At 31.9% G+C, this 23,092-nt stretch overlaps 1 protein-coding gene across 8 annotated transcripts in view; it reads left to right on the plus strand.

Annotated features, from left to right (window-relative positions):
* The window catches only part of LOC139488088 (lethal(2) giant larvae protein homolog 1-like), a 48,736-nt gene that overhangs the window by 5,131 nt on the left and 20,513 nt on the right, over positions 1–23,092 (plus strand). For 4 of the 8 annotated variants that reach the window (XM_071273455.1, XM_071273460.1, XM_071273458.1 and 1 more), the window contains exons 1-17: positions 6,569–7,022; positions 7,155–7,256; positions 9,199–9,296; positions 11,937–12,018; positions 13,690–13,805; positions 15,343–15,489; positions 16,497–16,569; positions 17,127–17,210; positions 18,192–18,318; positions 18,796–18,847; positions 19,335–19,504; positions 19,851–20,068; positions 20,475–20,542; positions 20,986–21,139; positions 21,580–21,908; positions 22,163–22,251; positions 22,699–22,831. In XM_071273455.1, the coding sequence (XP_071129556.1) occupies positions 7,173–7,256; positions 9,199–9,296; positions 11,937–12,018; positions 13,690–13,805; positions 15,343–15,489; positions 16,497–16,569; positions 17,127–17,210; positions 18,192–18,318; positions 18,796–18,847; positions 19,335–19,504; positions 19,851–20,068; positions 20,475–20,542; positions 20,986–21,139; positions 21,580–21,908; positions 22,163–22,251; positions 22,699–22,831 (2,024 nt within the window). In that variant the 5' untranslated portion in view covers positions 6,569–7,022; positions 7,155–7,172. Of the gene's footprint in view, positions 1–6,568; positions 7,023–7,154; positions 7,257–9,198; positions 9,297–11,936; positions 12,019–13,689; positions 13,806–15,342; positions 15,490–16,496; positions 16,570–17,126; positions 17,211–18,191; positions 18,319–18,795; positions 18,848–19,334; positions 19,505–19,850; positions 20,069–20,474; positions 20,543–20,985; positions 21,140–21,579; positions 21,909–22,162; positions 22,252–22,698; positions 22,832–23,092 lie in introns of those variants that run through there. The other 4 variants (XM_071273454.1, XM_071273457.1, XM_071273456.1 and 1 more) reach the window with 1 other exon arrangement.

Raw genomic sequence — 23,092 nt, forward strand, 5'->3', positions numbered from 1 at the left:
GGTGTCTAGAACATTATGCAGGGATCTCATATTCTTATTAAATTCATTTTATGCTACTTTTGATTTTACAGCTAATAAAATTTCTTGTGATGAACTCCGGAGATTAATAAAAGAAGCCTATTAATAAAAAAAAACCTAAAATACACACACACTTAATCCATCCCATTTTAATTGCCATTGGACACAAAATTTTGATAAAATTTCAGATAAAATCAACAATGAAATGAATAGTTCATTAGCCTAAATATGATCCTTTAGCAATGATAGACAAATACAAAATGTACCAGCTAGATCGTCCAGTGCTTCGAACGACACCAGGAACAACATTTTAATGTCTTGATTAATATTAATGTTTTCCACTTATTAGACACTTTTCTTATATTGAAAGGAAGTTATCATGGTGTTTAGTTGCTGTATGTATTATATTTGTGTAATCAGACTCCTCCTCACAGTTGTAGCATTTAGTCATTTTCGGTTTCCATAAAATAAATAATACAAGATACAAGACAAAAAGATCATGAAATATCTAAGATGTATACTCTTTTAAGAACATACATCTCATCTTATACAATATATGTGTGTACGTCTCAATTCGAATTGTCCATGCTTATGTTCCGGACCATATGAGTATTAGGACCATACGCGTATGGCCACGACTATATGCGTATTTTCATATGGTCAAACTGTACGCGTATGGTCGGACCATAGAATAGATATAGGAAGATGTGGTATGAGTGCCGATGAGACAACTCTCCATCCAAAAAACAATTTATAAAGGTAAACCATTATAGGCCAAGGTACGACCTTCAACACGGGGCCTGTGTTCACACTGAACAACAAGCTATGAAGGGCCCCTAAAATAACTAGTTCAAAACCATTCAAAAGGGAAAACTAACGGTTTAGGAGTGAGGTGGGGTAGAAAAAAAATAAACGAAAGATATAGTTATGTTACTTGGCGAAAAAAGTAATAATGTGGCGAAAAACATATTGTTTTGACGAAAGAGATGGCGAAAAAATAAGTGCCCAAGGGGAAACCCATCTTCGCTAGCCAAGAGAAGCTTGAAGAGAGCGGGAGTGGATCGTAACCCTTGGCTAGCGAAGATGGGGGAAACCCAATTTGGAACCATATAGGTATATCTTCTCATATATGTTATGGTGGTATGCTACTTAACCCCTAACGGGAAGGATTGTGCCTGATATTCATATGATGAAGACATAATCTTTCAATCAGTTTAATTGAAGTCTGAAGCTGGCATGTCCGTTAACTACTAGTAGTCTGTTGTAATTTATGTATTATTGTCATTTTGTTTATTTTCTTTGGTTACATCTTCTGACATCAGACTCGGACTTCTCTTGAACTGAATTTTAATGTGCGTATTGTTATGCGTTTACTTTTCTACATTGGCTAGAGGTATAGGAGGAGGGTTGAGATCTCATAAACATGTTTAACCCCGCCGCATTTTTGCGCCTGTCCCAAGTCAGGAGCCTCTGGCCTTTGTTAGTCTTGTATTATCTTTAATTTTAGTTTCTTGTGTACAATTTGGAGTTTAGTATGGCGTTCATTATCACTGAACTAGTATATATATTTGTAAAGGGGCCAGCTGAAGGACGCCTCCGGGTGCGGGAATTTCTCGCTGCATTGAAGACCTATTGGTTACCTTCTGCTGTTGTCTGTTCTATGGTCGGGTTGCTGTCTTTTTGACACATTTCCCATTTCCATTCTCAATTTATACATTAGAAACGATTCAATAATACAATAAACTTATAACAATGACGGTTACATGAAATGTATTAATTAAATAGTTCAAAGGCTACCCAAAACAGCACAAGTTACAAGTTGAAACCCTTTTTCTTTCAATTAGTTGTCTATGTTGGGTGTATCTGTTTTCTGTCCGTCTTTAGTATCAATTATAAGACTTTTTATCATATCGATTTTTTTCTCAGTTGGTAAAACAATTGAACTCTTGACTGAGGGAGTTCGCTTCTCAGTTTCAAAGTAATTAACTTTTCAAAACACTAGTTTATATTAATAAGAAATTAATTAAGGAATCCAAAGAGCAAACAAAATATATAGGTCACCGTGCTTGTTTTAGAGATATGAGCCATTGAAATTTTGGCGGGAAAATATTCTCTCTTGACTTTTCATAGCTTTATAATTGACAAGTTAAAGTTCTCAAAAACTGTTTAAAAATAATTAAAATTTTATATAAGACTTTTACAGATGGCTTATCATTATACATGTTAAAGAATTTAAAAAAGAAAAATGGGGGTCACCGGCGATTTTTTTCAAGGCGTTCAAATGGACAAAACCAGAGGATTTCGAAAATCTGACAAAAAATCCAAAACATGACCAGCCAGCTTCCTTAACAGTTCATTAAGACATTTTTGGAAGTTATCTTCCAAGTCAACATTTTGCTGTCCAGTAATAGTCATCTCATGAGGTCCAAATACTTATATGGTCCGGAACACTCACATTAGATTGTTGACATCACGGATATATACTGTACATGCAATTTATAAGATGTGAGAAAAAGAATATATACAAATGAAAGATACTTTTTTCATGATAAAATGCAAGTGTTGATACACCATGTGCCTTGGAAGTACTTAATTTGAGCCTTTATTTTATAGCTTTTAAAAATAAACACATAACATTCAAGTTTAGCTATAAGAAATGTGTATAATCACTCGATAAAAAAAGGACACACTCGAAAAAGCCCGGACTGCTCTCCGCGAAAAAACCCGGACATGAAAAACTGAATTTTATTTCAAAATGTCGTTTTCAATGCAATAACGGTACTTTTTTGGAAAGTGTATGTACCTCTAAGGATATATAGATTCCATGTATGCATTTCCGTTGACATTTGCATTGGAATGTGAAAGAAAATGGCTTTATTCTGTATTTTGAATAAAAGCATTTTAAGGCTAAATTTAACTTTTTAAACGAAAAGCAATGTCAGAATGATTCTATCTTTATATCTCAAATTCCAACATATCATGTACAACCTTGTTTATCAAACTCAAGCTTCTATATCACGTCTTGTTAGAAAAGAAGTCTGTTTGTTTACATTTTTGATCATATTCACTCGAAAAAAAAGTGGTCACACTCGAAAAAGCCCGATCAAATCACTCGAAAAACCACGATCCTAGCCGGACACTATTTATTATACCTACCGTGAACATCCCATTCAACTTTTTGGACAATCATAATGGAAATTCCAGATGAATTGAATGCCTTACTAGCAGCCATGAAGTTAACTGGAAAATAACCTGCCTGGAAGTTCTCCGCAAGTTCTGACGGCCAGGTGTCAGTACAACTGACATGGACCAAGACAAAGGCTAAGGAACCAGAGGCATCCTCTAGTAAATCCAAGCCGGCCCTGAAGAGCAAGCCACCCTCCACCAGGAGAAGAGACGCAAAGCGCTTTGACCAGTGGAAGGCAACAAAAACAGCCGTGATACCTGCTGACCAAGTCCAACAAACTACCAACACACAAACAGAGGCAAGAGACAGCGTAGTTGGACATGTACTAACACCAACTAAGTACAAAGGGGAACCAGTTGGGGTTGTAGTCAATAGGGATATTGTCACCAGTCTCTACAACCCCAACAAGGCCTGCCACCGCCTGGTATTTTACACCTCCACCAATGACAGAGGCAATCGCAGTAGGAACTACTTTGAAGATGAGTTTGACATCGACCACCCAGACCTACTGCGCACACCACCGCACACATCGCCCGTCGTCACTGAACAATCCAAAGAGGCAATACAATCAGCTATACAAGCAGCACGACCTGATACTCCGTACCAGCAACACCAACGCAGTCGGAGTAAAATGAAGGCAAAAAGACCGACAGACTCCAGTCTATAGAATAGGTTGCTACAGTCCGCGATATCCAGACAGGATAGTCGGACTCTAAACACCCATACATCATCATCATCGTCCCTCAAGATTTTATTCGACGTCTTATTGATTCCATGCGACGGAGGTGTCAGGCGGTCATTAATGCAAGAGGTGGTCATACAAGGTATTGACATGTTAACCCGAATTCTGTACTCGTTCTGTTAAAATTGTCCGAAAATGTGCAATATTGTTTTCAATAAAGAAAACTTGTTATTGTTCTCTTCAAAATCATGTTAGCTAACTATTCCATTAAATTTTTGTTATCAATTTTTTGTTATAAAAAAATTTAAATGATCTTATAAGCATGTAACGTTTCTTTTTTTGCCTAGGATATAAAGTTTAGGGATGGGGATCTCGGATCATTTACAAGATATATGAACATTGGGGTGGGGGCCCTGGGGACTCACCCTATATATCATTCAATTCTTCGTGACATGACAAACAGGAATATATATATTGTTTAGGGATAGGGATCTCGACCATTTACAAGATATTTGGACATATTCAAATGAAAGGGGATTGGGATGACCGCTTTGGTCTTACCCTGTATATCATTCAAATCATCTTAGCATGACAAACCAGAATATATATGGTTTAGGGGGAGGGGATCTTGACTACTTAGATATTTGAACTTTCTCAAATGGCAGGGGTGGGGTGACCCCTGGGGAATAACCCTTTATTTCATTTGACAGTCTTGATCAGTCTAAGCCCAAGAATTTGCATCAAATTGATGTTGAATAAAAAGTGAACTTATCTCCTGCATCACTTAGAAAACACCATATTTTCACCTGTCACATCAATTATATTATGTTAGTTCACAGATACCATATCAGGCGGAAACTCAGTTGAAATAGAACAAAGAATCGAAGCTCTTTAATTGTTAGAGAAGGCCAAGGCCGTAACTAGGCATCTTATTTTAGTGAGGCAAAATAATTGAGCCGTGCGAAGCCAGGCGAATTTTTTTTTTGGAGGGTATGAAATGATTGGTCCTGCATTCTAGGCATTTTTAGAGAGTTTGATAATGTTTTGAATTTGGACACTTTTTATATAAATTTTTCATATTTTAAGACTTTTACTAACACCAAATTTTTAACAACTTTATTTAAATTTATATGTAAGATAATCATCCAAATATCACTGATTTGAGTCTCTGCTGTCAGAACATAGACCAAACAACGATTCAGTAGAGTTTGCCAAATTTTTCTTTGGCCGGTTCAGTCAAATTGTTTCAGAATCATAATTTGGTCTGCTGATATCCTTAGCGCGATGAACAGGGAGCATGGCAAGACCGCACAATCTCTCGCCACTCATGCATGCTCTTTTCCAAGTTTTCAGTCGTTTCAGGGCAGTCTGTGTTTCTAAAGGTAGCACATTATCATCAACACAATGATCAATGTCTTCTTCCAATTTCTTCTCCATCAGCAATTCGGTAGCAGCATCCATAGTAACAGTTTTGTTTGCAAAAGGGAATCAAGCTTTCCTGTAAGCAACATCATACAAAATATTAAACTCGCTTTTATGCTGACAAAAAGTAGACAAACTAGGGATAGAATGAGATAGAATGAGATAAGATACATTGTGTACATGCATATGATTCTATCTATAGAGTAAGTATATATGATGGGTACAGGGGAGTTGGAATGGAGTTTCTGACGTCTATATGTAGGTCCGTAATTTCAAATTATTTCTGGAAATAGTTTGTGGTATTTTAGTTCCAGAATCTATAAATTTAGAGGTTAGGGGTTGGGGTGTCCGATTCCGAAACCCCGAATATAAAGAAACTAAATTCCGTAGTCCTGAATAAGAAAAGACAAAATCCTGTGTTAAAGGTTCTACCATTCCTCAATAATATCAAATTGGAATATGGGATATTCTTTCAATTTTTAAGGTTAAAGAAATATGGATAAAAACTAATCCATGCATGTTTCATATTATTTATATTTTATTTATCTGTAAAGAGAAAGATTAAAGTTCGTGAAATGAATACGCAGACAGGATTGCCCCCTTCCGAAGACCAGTATTTGATTTGTCAGTCTACTTATCGTTTTTGGATTGTTCTAATGAAGTTTTTTTTTTGCAATACTCACACTCTGTTCACCAAAAAAACTAGTTTACAAGAATTATTCCTTTAATTCTTTACCTTCAGTGTCGCTTTTCCTTTTTCTGCAGAAGCCTGTTTTAACTATAGAGATCCACGATGAGTATCGTTACTAGGTTAATGTAATCGAGAAACATCACCCATTAAGATGCTGAGTTATATCCAGGAAGAATAGTTTAAAAGCAATGATGACAATTTATAGAAATTAAGGTTGAGACAGAACAACAAATGACTATTATATTTATATATCATATGTATAAAAAAAATAATACGGTGTCGAAATTTTAGACTTGCCTCAAGGGTAGTTACGGCCTTGAAGGCGCATCTTCGCTAGCAGAGGGTTACGATCCACTCCCACTCTCTTCAGCGGAAGAAGAAGGATCGTAACCCTTGGCTAGCGAAGATGCAGTGCAGTGGTACAGTATAGTTGCATATCTTGTAGTTTAAAAGTGCATGTTTATCTAGTATATTTACAAGGATTTGTATAGTACTATACAAATCCTTGATATTTATGACAGGAGTCTTTTCACAATTCGTATAAATTTCATTTATACACAAAGAAAATAAAGCATAAAGCACGGATAGAAAAAAAGGAAAGTCTTGAGTATCGTTCACACACTCAAAGTGAATCTATATAAAAGTTTGGGAAAATAAGGAACGAGAACTCAAAATTCTGCATGTTCCCTGTTCAACACTTGGAACAGTTTTTAAATAGTCCATCAAAAAAATAGTCATTTGGGATTTAAAAAATAACGTTTATCATTTTTCATAATTAATGTATATTATATAACTTTAGATATCGATTGAATAAAAAAAAACTTGTGAAATAACGCTATATATATAGGAACTACATTTACTGTCATTTCGTTTTGTTTGCGGAGTAATACACATTATAGTTGAATTGAGGTCAATCGATTTAGGTTACGCCAAGCTTGGCGCGGGTTTGAATGCCGGCAATTTAATTAAATTTTATGACATTTAATTAACAGGAGTAGTACTGAAATCAAATCAGTCCATTTGTAAGTTTTAAAGATGTTTATTAATTTATTGCAAGTGCGAATTCTCGTTTTTCATTGTGTCTGATCATATGTTATAAAAAAAAAAAAGTAACCTATTTTCATTTTCACTGACTTGTAATTTGCATCTTTCAGGTAAATTTCGACGAGGACATGTTTAAGTTTTTGAAGAAGCATCCCTCTAAGGATAGCGAAGAGAGAGAGAAATTGAAGAAAGAGTTGTTTGGATTCAAACGGGTGAGTAGTAAATTGTAGTAAATATACTTTTGTTGCAGCCATATTGAATGAAGTTAAAATGAATGACAGATGACTCATAAGTGATAACAAGATATGGGGCCTCTTAAGGTTATTAATTGACCTATGGTTTTAAAGTTATCTGTTCACGACAGGTACTTATCCATGCATTAAACCTGTTTAAATCAGTCTGGAAATGGTTTCAATACCACACAGAATGCAACAGCTGTCTTGTAACATGTTATTTACAATTTTTAGAATGTATCTCATCTTCACTACACTTCAATAACTTCATCATTTCATTTTGATACCCATGAGAGGGTGGTAATGGGGGTACCTTCATGACAAATAATGTTAAAAGTTCTTTCCAAATGAAGTTTACAGTAACTTTTGGTGCATGACGAAAAAGTAATTCAATATGAATTCAGTTCCTTACTTAGAAAGAAGACAATGGAAATATGCACTTTCTTTTAGACGATGAAAAAATTGAATGATTTTGATAATAATTTGAGACCTCTAATGAATCATTTTAAGGACATTTTTAGGAATCATGGTAAAATTTTAAACAATTAGATTCTTACAGTTGTCGAAAATGACCGTTTATATCTGACATTAAAGGGTATTATGTACTACATATGTGCCCTCGTGAAACTTCTACCAATTTGTGTAAATGTTCAAGTTAGACCATACCTATACAGAGCCTTGAAAACTTGTATTATATGTATCTATCTAAAATTTGAAAAGTTTGACACTGATATCTAGATGGATCTCTAAAAAAATCAGACCATATTTTAATGCCCAGGCTGTAGTAGGTCTCATTTAGGTCTAAACGTGACACAGTATTGATGTTTTTTTTGTAAGCTTGACATGTGAAAGTCAAATTATTCATTGTGCTGTGAATCAGGAAATGAAGTCTAGTGGGACACAGGAAATTACAAAAAAATGAGAATTGCTTACGAACATAGTGTAAGCGGGATCCAGGATCAGAACCCTCCAATGAGACGCCCGCTGTAGGGGGAGGCGGCCTTAAGTTTTACCCTTCTCTGACTGTACATCGGTTTATACATCCTGAAATTGTTTTCTAACCAAATGTAATGAATTTTATACACAATGCTTATTACACCAAGTGACTTAGATCAAGTTTTACATTAGACTAAGTTGGTGTAACGGTTACCTTTCTAGAGTTTTGCCCCTTTACAAATGGAAAATTGCTGCATTTTTCATCTCCATTATATAACTAAATTTTCCTCAACCAAATGTTTTAATATGAAAAGTGTACACAATTTGCTTTGACAAAGCTTTTGACAACAAATGGTATCAATGTTGTACACTATGCTTATTACCACAAAACAGATAACTTTGTAGTTTGGGTGGCATTGCTAAATTCAGTCTGCACCAAAAACTTTTTCAACTAATAGTCCGAAGACCAATATCCTGACATTTTTCTTATTGGTCCAAACAAAGTTTTGCAAAAACTTACTAGTCTGAATGAAATTTTACTAGTCTGGGGCATCGAACTAGTGGCTAACCGTGCAGACTGATAAATTATTTTGGATGTACATGTAGAGAAATGACCTGTTACTGTTGGTTCAACTTAGTTGCATATATTTTAAACTGGTAAATTTTCAGACTTGACTGACCTTACAGCTATTTTTGATATTTAAATCATAACATTTCAACTTTTTTGGGCCATTTCAACTATTTGTGTTTTAAAAACATCACCAGAAAATGACAAAACATATTGTAATGACCTAGTTAAGTGTGGGAAACTTAAACACAATGCTTATTACCACCAATCAAAGATCGCAGTACAAATGTATGTACATGTAGTATTATATACATGTACCCCTTTAAAAAAATGTAACTTAAATGTATGATAAAGGTTGGTATTTTTATTGTGATATAGAGAGTTTCTGTATGACATGAGAACTTTTATTTTTTTCAGTGCACAGAACATGGATTTATTAACAAGCCAGCTTGTATGGACTATGATCCAAAACTTCAATTGCTAGCCATTGGAAACAAGCAAGGCTATATTAAAATGTATCCTTTACATAGATTAAGACCTTTAAATGGTTATGTATTTATGCATGTTTAAGTTCTATACATATATATACCGGTAGTTAGATAGTCTCTTCATGTAGCCAGAATCTGAGTGATTGTGTAGTGTTTGATACTGCCTGTTATTGGTCAATTAAGATTAAAGTCAAGCGCACCTTCCACTCGCAGGATTTAAACTTAAGTGTTGACAGTCTATTCAACTATTTAGACCTCTTGGCCACATGTATGATATTATTAAACACTGATTAGATTTTTCCGCTGCTTTCCTATTTTTTAAGTTCATGCTTTTTTCTCCTTAAATAATTTTTCTCTTTGTATCGTAATTCGACTTACAGAAAGGCCATTTCTACTATTTTTGTTGGAGACCCAATTCATCGCTTGATGAAAGTTAGGGTCTTGATTTTAATGTCATCCAATCTCTAAAATTGTATAAATGTGACAGTAAATATTTTACTGTTGCTGTTGTACCAAAATTTCAATTCAGTTTAAATGTTAATAATAGTTTTCATGCTCCGGCTTCAAGGTAAAGGGGTAATTTGGTCTACCCCTTTACAGATGTACGCAATTCATGACACTGATTTTCTGTTCTCTAACTTAAGTTTGCTTCAACTAAATATTGTGAAACTTAAACACAATGCTTATAATAAGCTACCACCAAACACAAATAACGGTCAAATTGGGCTGGGGACACTTTCTTCATTCTTATGTAGTATCAGTTTATATATGGAAATAACCAAATTCTCAACATAAGAAACTAATGACATGATGTATATAAACAAAAACACAGACTTCAATTGATTGGAATTAGTACTTTGATTGATTCTAGTATATTTAAAAGCAAGGGCTATTATATCCCATTGGCATTCTTTTTATTGCACAATATGATACATAGTCATAAAAGGGTAAGAGGGAAATAGAGTCCTTGTTTATAAGATGTAGCAATGACTAAGCACGGTTCCAGGACTGTTTACCCTATCTAGCAAAATATTCATACGCCACCTGTTACCAAATATTCAATATCCAGACCACATGTTGCCAAAAATTCAATAAACAGTATGAAATGAAAGTTGTGTAAAATACTAAAAAATATTACAAAATTACAGAGCAGCTGTCTGCATATTTCTTAAATTCTTCACATAAATGTTAACTATCAAGGCTTCATTTTATCACAGCTAATGCGAAATTAATGGAAAGTAGAAAAAGTGCACAAATGTCAATCTTGTGCATTGTAGATTTTTATAATTATAGGCGTGGCATTGTTAATAAACTTAAACTGCTTATTTGCAAGATGAGATGCTTGCACATAAAAAACTATTACAAACCAACTTGCATTTTGCTTATTTTGCAATTATAAATTTTCTTCAAAATTTTAGTTACATAAATATTATTAAACATGGTATAATGATTGTTGTAAACATTGAATGATTGTATGTGTGGAATGTCGTGGATGTCAATGAGGCATACAATTAATGTAGATAAGTAAAGTATATAGTAAATCTTTGTAAGGTTAATAACTGTCAGTTAAAGGTGTGGGCATACTAACCCAGTTAATATATACAATAGGAAGAATTTATTGTATCCATCTTCATCAGTCAGGCATGCAAAAATGTTAATAGGATAGATTTTGTGTTTTTTTCTTTTTAAAGCATCCTTTATTGTTTTATGGTGGTAAGATCACTAAGTGGTCTAGAAATTTTTGCTATTGTGACAATTTAGGTAAAAATATGCATTTTATAAATTTTGCAGTACTATTAAAATATAAGTGTCTATTCCATTTGTACAACAAAGTTAATTGATTTACTACACATCTTAATGATTTAGATTAAAGGGAGAGTTTTAAAGTCATATTTCAACAATAGCTGATGCATAAATTTATAGATGTTTACAATCAATGCAGGAAGTTGGTTATTACACCCCAAAAAATAGGTCATGTGTATAATATAGTAGCTTACAAATTTCCATAAAATTGTTTACATTAAAAAGAGACATTTGAATTGGGATGGTTTTGTACTGTCAACGTAACTCCCACTAACACATAGTCAGTTTATGACAGTTCAAATAAACACCTCTTGCTTCTCATATATCATAAAATATTTGGCCCAGATACAGGGGAAAAAATGCAGCTGTACAAAGACTTCCAATTTCTAAATTATATAATTTGGTTTTGAATAAAAAAAAATCAAAAGTTGATTTATCTACTTGTCATGAGAAATAAATAAAATTTGAAGAAATTGTAGTTCAAAGTAAATACACAGTCAAGTTGAGTGATAACATCTTCACAGCAAACTTCACTGCCAGGAATTTTGATCTTTAGACTTGTATTTCACTGATTCAAGGACTTAATGCCCTCTAGATTCTATAGACAATTTCTGTTATTTGTCATTTCTGCAAACATAAGGTACAAAAAAAGAGTTTTTTTTTTCCCATTTCACAAAATGTTTAAAGGATTGAATGTCTGAAGGTATTATTATGCAACAGTTACTTTAAATACACGGGTTTGCCCTAAAATAAACTCCTTAGATTATAAAGTGCAAGGCCAAATTTAATTCTATGATTTACAATTTTCATCCTAGTATCAACTTTAATAGTACAAATACATGTTTCTTCCTTAACACTTAACAGCCTCGGACAACCTGGTGTAGAATTCTGTGGTGAACTAAAGAGTGGAGCATCTGTCAACCAGTTATTTTTCTTATCAGAAGAGGTAATTAAAGATTCATTATGTACCTAATTATTGCATGTCCTTTACATAGACATGTTTGTTTGATGTCATTTATGAATAAACATTTCAATATTTGATGACAACAGGTAGACATGATGGCATGTATTAAATTACCTTTTCATCTTCTTGCACTATGTCATCTTGTATCCTAACTTGTTGGAGAAAACTGCTGTGTTAGCAATACATGCAAGTTAAAATATTGATGTTTAAGTCTTAAAAATGGAAATTCCAATAATTCCATCTTTCATAAAACTGGACACTTGATTAATTCTAATTAATAAATTGTCATTATCATGATTATTATTAGGCCAAGCAGAAACTTTCTGCTTTGTCACAGGATTTCAAATTTGGTAAAAGAAGGTTGGTTTAAAAAGTTCTGAGTTCAAAATATGTTCTGTTGAAGAAAAAAACTTGATTCAAATTTGGTGAAAGAAAGTTGGTTTAAAAAGTTCTGAGTTCAAAATATGTTCTGTTGAAAAAAAACTTGATTCAAATTCTGGTTATTCAGTTTTATATGAAAAATATTTATTTATACCACATAAACAAAACCAAACTTCAAGGATCATTAAACTGCATAGCTTGGTTTGTTTAATGTGTCAGTGTAACACATCAAGCAAAGTCACTGATTTAGGTGTAAAGTTTAACAACAACAAAAATGTTCTAAATGATGAAGTGTCTCTTGAACTTTGTACAATTCATTCCTGTCAAACCATTCAGTGTGGAAATCAATAAATTTTCTAGTTCAATTACATTGTTTGTAGTAATATTTACAGTTAATCTTTGACCTGAAGCTGTCCAGAGGTGACAAATATGTCCAGGATAAACTGACCTTTGTTAATCACAAGATTAGCTACAACAGCTGAAAAAAATTCACACAATTTATTACTTAATTTAGTAAAAGATAGTTTTATTTACTTAAGAGATTAAAATAAACAATAACTCTTATTCTGAAGAAAAACTTTTGATTCTTTTTATAGAAAAATGGAAATGTTTCATTACTTTCATTTCATTATTCAGTAGTGGTTTTCTAATCATTGAAAGATTTATATGTTGTGCAGCAGAAAAGATTTTGTTACCCCGATTTGAAGACATATTTAGATTTAATTTGCTCATAAATTTTACTGTTCTCTGAACAATAATCCCATATGCCATTATTTTCTGTACAGAGCTGTGTAAAAGGTGAATAAACTCTTAAATCCTGCTTCAAAACGGAAGGCGGAAAGCTTGATGACTTAAATATGATCTTATGATTGCTATCTAAAAAAGAACTGAAAGTACTGAAAAACATTCTCTCTAGAAAGAGATACTATCAGTAATTATGTTGCTGTATCTCAATCTCCAGAAATCAGATATTTATTTTAAAGTTATAATCTCTTCAATAACAAATATTTGTTTAATTAAAAGCATGTATTTAAATGAAGATGATTGATTACGAGTCTGTCTTTTACAGACAAATTACAAATCTTCTACCTCAATTAGTTTAAACATATATTTATCCAGACCACATCAAAGAATTATTGGTGACCCGCAGCTGTAATTATTTTCTTAAATACCTTCAATTTAAACAAGTATTTTGACCATGATCTTTTTGAGCAGGTGTTATTGATATTTCCTCTTTTATGTATTTTAACTTTTGTTAATGTTGATTTTTAGGCTCGCTTGATATCTCTCTGTGGAGACAACACTATCACATTATGGGAGATTAATGATAAAGGAGAGAATACAATTTTAGAAGATGTAAAAGAATTTAAATTTAGTGCTGAAGAAAGGTAAAAAAACCACTACCTGTATGCAGGTAAAAAAAACTGTACTCTGTGTGTGATCAACAGGTATTTGGATGTTGGCTTATCTGGTTACACTGTATCCTTATCTTATCTGTAATTGGTTTAAATAATTGATAATTTGATAAGATGATTTTCCCCCCAGGTGGCCTTTGTCCTGCTGAAAATTTCAAATGAATAATGTTCAATGATTTGACTTTATTTCTATTGTATTTCTTATGTGTCCTATTGAAAAAGGTCATCCCATCCAAAGTTATTATCCTGTCACAGTCAAGAAATGGCTTTATTTTACACTCGACTGAATCATTTTATAAGTTTAACTGATCTAATTTTGGATGATATATCTGTTGGTCATCTTTATCTGATAACTTTGTTTTTCACAGATAAAGTTGTAGCCTTGTGATAAATGTTTTATAAAGTTGTTAAAATTTTGGCAATTGCACTATTTTTTTCAAATTCATATGGGATTTTGTGCAAAATAGTATGGGGGTAATTACTGGAAGACTTAAAATCTATTTCATACGATCTTAATTCCTATTTGGAGCCTCTTTGCCAGGTAGCTGCTGAAGCTTGATTGGTTTACAGATTTAAAATGTGTTTTTATTGGAATTGATTAGGCTTTGTTAAGGTTCCTAACTATATTGATTATGGTTTACAACCATGAGTCTAGACATGAATAATCAATGGCAAAATACAAAATCTTACAGTTCTTCTTATACAATAACATACCTACATCACCATTTAATGTTGTGACTGGTGAAAAATCATTGTAAATAAATTACTAATCAAAATATTTACACAAGCATGAGATCATGGTTTATTTTCTGAGTATTATTTCATTGCCTTTATTTAATACACTTGAGTATTCCCAAGTTTCATCACATGAACTTACCTGGCTTCTTTTCGTGGTTACACAATAACTTTTTTTCTTAGTCATAACACAAAGAAATCGTAGATTGTGGGAATTTTCTTGCTCTCATTAAGAAGTGATAGATGACAATAAGTTATAGACCTGCAGTTCATCATGTATTGTGATATCAATTTATTATGATCAGTTAAGAAATAGACTAAGCCTACATTGTATGCCTGTCAAAGCTAAATATATGGTATAGGTTTTGCTCATTGTTAAATGCTGTGCAGTTACCTACACTTGCTAACATTCACACTCTTAAGTTTCTGTTTGATAGTTGCTGTGTTCTCCCCAGAATTTTCAAATGGCAATATAGAAACTAAAATAGCACTGGTTTTCCCAAAAAATATAATACCTTGGCCCCTATTCGTTCTATTATAAAATCATCCAAGAGAGCACCAGGGTACCGCAGTCCTTTAGGGCCCTGGGGTCTTGAGTTGAATGGATAGTCAAATTTACCACTTCCCACTAAAAATGGCACTATTTTTATAGAAAAGATTTCCAACATATGTTGATTTTATCTGATGCTATTTTCATACTTTTTAAGAAGATTGACGTGATTGATGTAGAAAAAAAAAAGATTTAACAATGACAATCAATTTCTTTTCTTTTCAGTAAATTCAAGAACATATCAGTATGTTGCTTAACCAAGAACAAAGAGCACCTGTTGATTGGAACAGAAATAGGAAACATCTTCATATTGGATTTAAAAACATTCCAATTACTGGATCAAATCATTTATCAAGATGTTGTTATGCAGAAGTAAGTTGCTATTTTCACAGATACCAGTAGTTTGAAATAACTTTAAATTTAAGTGGTCTATTTATCATACTTAAAATCTGAATTTCTTTTACTACTAGCATATTTTAGTCTTTTGGCCAGAGCTAATTTCAGACTGAAAAGTTAAGAAATAGAAACAAAATAAGTGCATCGCTACAAACATAATTTGAAGTTTAAAAATTGAGATACTGAATTGATTTCAGAAAGAGCAGATTATATAGAGAGTGATTAGTTTGATGCATAAGTAGTTTGATGCATAAGACAACAATAAAAACATATTTAAAGAATAATGTTAAAAACAATTAGGACAAATGAGTTTCTTTCCAAAATAGATTTAGATACAATTAAAAAGAATTAGAGGTGCTAGGAAATAGGAATTAATTTTGCTTGGATAACCCTACACACATTGCAGTATTGTTATGTAATATGGGAATTCTGTAAAGAATTAGAACACTTTGTCATTGTATTGATTTTACTGCATTGTTTCCATGCATGGTGACTAATCATCTTGTCTTAGATTGTAATCAGTCAGAAAATTTATGATTTCAGAAATTCTAATATCATATTGAAATCAGTGTTAGATTTTAAGATAATTTATAAAGTATTTTTGCTATTGATAAAATAAGTGTTTAAATTTTGTTGAATATTGACTTTAAAAGTAAGTATTTCAACAACCAAGAAAATGAACTCTTAATTTCTCAATCTCTTATGTATTATTTCTTTGTAAATAAGATATAAGATATTTCATTTTTTTTTTATCGTCTCCATCCATACATTAATTTGTATAGTTTAGAAAAAGAATAATTTTTAACTTGTAAGGCATCGCTGACAGATTCTTAATTACTAGTGGTATAGACTAAAGAATTTTTGCAGTTTATATGATTTTAATGATAATATTCATATATTATTTCTACTTCTTATAATCATGATAACACTCATAGGTTATTTAGTTGTAAGAAAGTATGTTAATAGAGTGATTTATGTTGTAGTGTTCCAGACGATTTTAAAGTAAATCCTGGTGCAGTTGAAGCAATAGCTGTACATCCTACAAATCCAGATAAGGTATTGATTTTAGGAAGCTCCGCAATTAAGATCCTTTCTACTAAAACCATTATATAATATCAATATAGTATTTTTAGAATTGCTTTAAGACCTATACACTTTCTTAGTGGCAATATTATTATTTTTGAAAGGGTTAATGCAATTGATTTCAAAAATTTTTGTTCTCTTAAATTCAAGTTAAAAGAAAGAAGACCAATATGGCAATAAGAATAGACTTGCAGTTATAACTGGCTATTTTGAATTTGATGTGAAAAAAAAATAAAAAAATTTGATATTAGGAATATGAAAATAATCAAAAACGGAAGTAAGGATGGGTGAATATATTATGTTTAGAATTGAAAGTTGGCTTTTCAATAATATTTTGGACAAAAACATTTAAAATCTAAGACTGTTTAACAGTGACATAATAGGTAAAAGTAAATTGCACAGATGTTTTGCTTTTTGTTAAGTCAGTATATATTTAGGTCAATAGGAAATTGTGTAATTTAATAATACAATTACAATGTAAACATTCTTTTCAATTATGATCCTGAATTTGATTGATTTTTAACTTTCAGGTACTGATAGGATATAACAGAGGTCTGATTGTTCTGTGGGATAACAAAAACAGCAACACTGATCAGACATATAATTCTACACAGGTAAATAAAAACTCTGCTTTTTCTAAAGCTAAGGTTATAGTGATGCTGGGTATACATCTTTTGTATCTGCTACTTCTCATGAACCACTTGATTGAACTTTGTGAACCTTCATAAAATCTGACATGCATGATGTATTGTTACACTTCTTGTTTTATTTATTCATTCAAACAATGTATGGGTAAACTTGACCGCATTATCTTTGCTTATAAATGCTAAACCCCATATCAGAAATTATTGTTTTTTTTCTCAGAATCTTTATAATGCCTTTGTGCATCGCCTATTTTGTTTGAGCCACAACAATTTTTTTGCAGTTACCAATAGCTAATCCTCAACGTTTTATTTTGTATTTGAACTTCTAAACCCTTTATAGCCTAATTGCGGCGCTTAAAAGTGGCGTTAAAACACAAACAATCTAAATCAAATCCTAAACCCTTTATAAGAATTTATTGAAACGTTCTCAAGACTCCTAACATGATAATGTCAGTCTGGTCCTTCCACATTGTTTCCTTTGAATTATTTATGAAGTTTACCATAGCAAATCATTAAGATGGAACTAAAATGACTGGGGTGTATCATTATCAACTTGAAACTTCGCACACCTGTTCATTATGATGTGAACATTTTAGGATAAATGCCAAACTAGTTCATTAAACAAGTAAAAGTTTCAAGAAGGGCTCACCACTTCTTTGTATATTATATATAACTTCTTATATTCCCCCATAAAGTATTCATTGGTTATACATGGTTTCATTTGTATATGATAAGGATTTTATTAAAGAACTAAGTTTTGACTTCCAACCGTGAATGTTTTCTAATGAATAGTCTCAGTGTTACCATTAATTTTGATGTTAAAGTTTGACAACCCAAGTTAAGAATGTTCCAAAATGACTTAAATGACTGTATTTTTGCAAGCTTGTTATTTTTGTATAAATTGTGTAGATACCTTTTTTTTCACTGATGAACAAAATTTGTTTTATTTAGCAATTGGAGTCCTTGTGTTGGCATAGAAATGGTGAAGAGTTTATGAGTGCTCATATTGATGGCAGTTACATTGTATGGAATGCATCTGATTCAACTACACCCAAAGAATCAGCTTTAACTCCTTATGGTAAGGATCTTAATCCTGTAAATCAGAAAGTGGATTTTCTCTGTAAATGACATTCTGCTTATAAAAAAATATGAAATTATGTCCCTTTAAAGCAGATTGTAATCTGAATGAATTTAAAGCTTATACTCAAGTTAAGTCATTGTGAGTTACTTGTTGGATTTATAAGAGTGTTTACATCAAAATATTCAATTTGTAACATTCTACCACTATAAGCTGAAAAAGAAATGAACCTAATCTGTTGGTATAATGACCATGATGACTTTTTATTGTAGCTCAGCACATCAATGTACTATTACTACTTCTGTTGAATGTTAATTTTGTTATTTTGTGACAGAATTTTTCAAATATGAAGCTAAACAACAATATATATATTTTATACTTCCCTCCAATTACATAATGTGACCGTATTCAGATGTATACATTTTCTTTAAATTAAAATCACATCTAACTGAAGGATTTTTCTACTTTTACCTACAGGACCATTCCCTTGTAAGGCAATTAGCAAAGTTGAATGGAAAACATCTAAATCGTGAGTATTTATCCTAATTGTGATTCTGAAGTCTGCTTGTTTACAGAACAAAATTACATAGCCATAGAATTAAATATATGTTATATAGCTCACTGGTAATAAATACAACTATCAATCAATCTCAACAACCAAAGAGATAACCTTAGTGCTTACTTTCACTTTCCTTTAAAAACAACAAAGATAGGGGCTACCACTTATCCTTCTTTTCAAACAAAAATTTCAAGGGTCATAACAAATCGTGACATTTGAAAAAGATTGAGCAACGTAACCGACTAAAAAAATAAATGGGGTCCTAAAGGGTATTAATGAAGTTGCTGCTCCGCTATTGACATAACAAATAGAAAGTCAAAATTCATTCTCTTAAAATATTAAGAAGCAACATTAAAAATGTCGTCTTTTGCTGTATGTAGATTTATGACTTTAAACAGAAGATTTAGTGTGATTTTTATTCTGTTATGTAAATTTAAAGATGTAATTTATTTTAAAGGGAACCTTTCATCATATTTTCGGGAGGAATGCCTCGTGCTAGCTATGGAGACAAACATACAATCAGTGTAATGGAAGGATCTAACCATGTTGTGTTTGATTTTACATCTAAAGTTATAGATTTCATCACACTAGGTAGAGCTGATAGTGTTGATGAGGAGGACACAAGTGGTAAGTGTAATACATATGTGTTATCATGTCCATTGCTCATCAACTATACCTATAGCAGTGTATCATAAGTGAGCAATAAACAAAATATAATTAACTTTAATAATGTCATGTCAGAATAGAAATACAGACAAAACTTGTTCAAATAGTTGAATGTTAATTAAAGAGAGACAAATGATGATAATTGGACATTCAAACTCATAATTTAAAAATAAACTGACAACATCCTGGCTAAAAAAGAAAACACAAACAAACAAACAACAATACATGAAACACAACATAGAAAACTAAGACTGAGCTAACATTAACATCTTCAATAATTATTTACTTTCTCTTCATTTATTTACAGAGCACGATGATCCACATTGTTTGATAGTTTTACTGGAAGAAGAACTGATTGTAATAGATTTAGATTCTTCACAATGGCCATCTTTCCAGAATCCATATCTCAACAGCTTACATTCTTCACCAATCACTTGTTCACATCATGTCGCTAATGTTCCTGATCAACTCTGGCAGAAAATTATTGATGTTGGAGACTCTCAAGCTAAAAACCATTCTAAAAGGGTATGTATTTATATCTTTTGAATTACTTTAGATTTGTCTATAAAAGCTGAATCTTCGATATGAGTTTTGCTCATTGTTTAAGGCCTTATGGTGACCTATAAATTGTAAGCTTATATATTAATTTGTTCTCTGGTGATAGTTGCCACATTTACAGTCCTAACACATCATGTCCATCATGTTTTTATGTAAGAAATTGATTACTTTATCACTGTTGATATATTTGATCATTTCTCATTGAATAAGTCTTCATTTTATCTTATATATTCACAATCACTTAATGGTTAAGAAAAAATATGCCATAAGATGCATGAAATGTATTAATAGTTACATGTCTAAATGATGTCTTTTTCTACATGATGTGACTATAAACCTAGCCTTGGTTGAACAATTTTTAATGTCTTTTTAGGAATGGCCAATAAATGGAGGAAAACTGAAAGGAGCTGAAGGAATAACTAAAGATTTATTACTCACAGGGTAGGTAGATTGATGTCTCAATAGATTCTGAAATCAATGGCAAACGTGATGACAAAACTTATTAAAATAAAATTTCTCGTACTAAAACATTTCAAAAAGAATGTAGTTTCACTCAGCCATATAATTGTTGCATTTTCACTAAACTGGAATCCTGAATAAAGAATAGAACATTCTTAGCTGTAAGTTTCCTTAAGAAATCATATCCTTTCAGATTTTGATATTTAACTTTTTTGTTGAGAGTTATTGGACTTGTTTTAAAAACTGTATTGGTGGTATGTTATGGAAAATTAGCCTTTGAACTCTTTCATATATTGATTTTCTAGAATAGTTGTCAAGAAAAATGTATATTTAATTTTTTTGCTTTGAATCAAATTATCATGTTTTCAATCATGACAATGCCTTAAAATACTAATTTTTTAAATGGTCTTTTATTTATTTGACAGACATGAAGATGGTACAGTTAAGTTTTGGGATGCTTCAGGATTATCTATGAAATTGTTGTACTCGTTATCAACGGCTACCATGTTCAGTGTGGACTTCCATCCTGGAGAACAGAACTCTCCTGAAGTCGAAGAAGAATGGCCACCATTCAGAAAGGTAAGGTACATGAACAAAAAATCTGATTAAGAATTAAGAAACTTTACAGAAAAGGTTAAATGTCAATCAGAAGAATTGTACATTTTGTAGGTAATATATTTGACCCTGTAAAAGATATTCAAATCTTTCCAAAATTATGCCTATAGATATTTTGCACTCATCAATCTATGCACACTTATTTAAAGTAATTCTATCTATTCCCACATATTTCTCTGTATAAACTGGAATACCAATTTTGTTCACTAAGGATCTGACATTAAAATAAAAGTGTAGTATATTACAATTTTAGATTGTAAATAAGACTTTTGTTTGGACATTTAGAACAGTAGATAGGCAAGGGAATGGTTCATGTTTTTCTCATCTCCATCATGAAATAAAGATTCAGGGAAAATCCAAAGGAAGTTGGATGTAAATTCTAAAGTATATATCATTCTTTACAGGTTGGAATATATGATCCATTCAGTGATGATCCTAGATTAGGCATTCAGAAAATCTCCATGTGCCCTCTGAGTGAAACTTGTGTGATAGCAGGAACTGCTGGCCAAGTTTTAGTGTTACAGATGGAAAGAGAGGAACGTGAATATGAAACATCGAGCAATACTATGAACATTGTTAGTGATCGTGATAATTTTGTATGGAAAGGACATGAAGCATTGAAACCACGGGATGGAGAAGTGAAGTACGCTGCAGGATTCCAGCCAACAGCAATAATACAATTATATCCACCAGCAGCTTGTACAGCTCTGGCTTTCCATTCAGAATGGCAGTTGTAAGTCTTTAAACACTTAAAATATTATAGGTCTTTCATTGTCTTCCTTTTAAAGTGAAGTGTAGATTTTAATTGGTATGGTTTTAACTGTTTCCATTCAGAAATTTTAATTGAAAGTTCTGTCCATATAAACTATGAAAACTTGATCAGAATAAACAACTTCGGGCCTAATTAAAAAAAAATCTAGCAGTTTTTAAGTGCTGATTGATATTGCATACTTTATAATGGTACTTTTTTTCTTGTTTTCTTTACAGAATGGCAGCTGGAACAGCCCATGGCTTTGCACTATTTGATTATGCTCAAAAGAAACCAGTAGCAACCAGGTGTACCCTAAATCCAGATGGTGAGTATAATGATTAACAAAAATTATCAATTTTTTTATGGGCAAGCACTCAATCGTCTTTTCAGAAGTAGATTTTATGTGGTACCAGCAAAAAAATATTTCTATTATCACAGAAAGCAGGGTACAACTTCACAAATTTGTCTGCCATGATAAAATTTAAACATTTAATTCTGATACAAAAAATGGAATTGAAATGACACAAAAATATTTCAAAAAATACGTTTGTATAAGAGAAATAATAGCAATACTTTTATTTTTTTAATAGAAATAAAAAACAGAGAGGCTAGACCAATGATATTAATAGACAAAATCTTGGTGTTTTTATTTTAAGGTCTCTTGTGATCTAAGTGATACGTTATCATAATATGTGGCATTAAGCAAGAACAATCCATTATATTACATATTTATAAAGTAAAATATTTGTATATGTTCTATAAATTTATTCAGACATGACAGGAACATCAGAAACACCAATGTCTAGAAGGAAATCTTTAAAGAAATCACTGCGAGAATCATTCCGTAGATTGAGGAGGAGGAGATCAGAAAGAAGACAAGATAAAGCTAAACCTGAACAAAAAACGTAAGCTTAGGAATAATTGTGCAGAAATAAGTTTAATTGAATTTTGTAATGTAAAAATAATAATAAGAAGATGTGGTATGATTGCAAATGATGCAACTCTCAACAATAGACTTGTTTTGAAAAATCTGATTGTTGTAGCAACCATTTTTTAAGAGATTATAATTAAACCAATCAAACATGAAAGATTCATTTATTACCTACAGTTTATTTAACCATACAAATAAACTTAAGTGAAGTTGAAACTAGATTATATAACTATTT

The sequence above is a fragment of the Mytilus edulis genome, chromosome 9 (assembly GCF_963676685.1).
Source record: "Mytilus edulis chromosome 9, xbMytEdul2.2, whole genome shotgun sequence".
NCBI classification, from domain to species: Eukaryota; Metazoa; Mollusca; class Bivalvia; order Mytilida; family Mytilidae; genus Mytilus; species Mytilus edulis.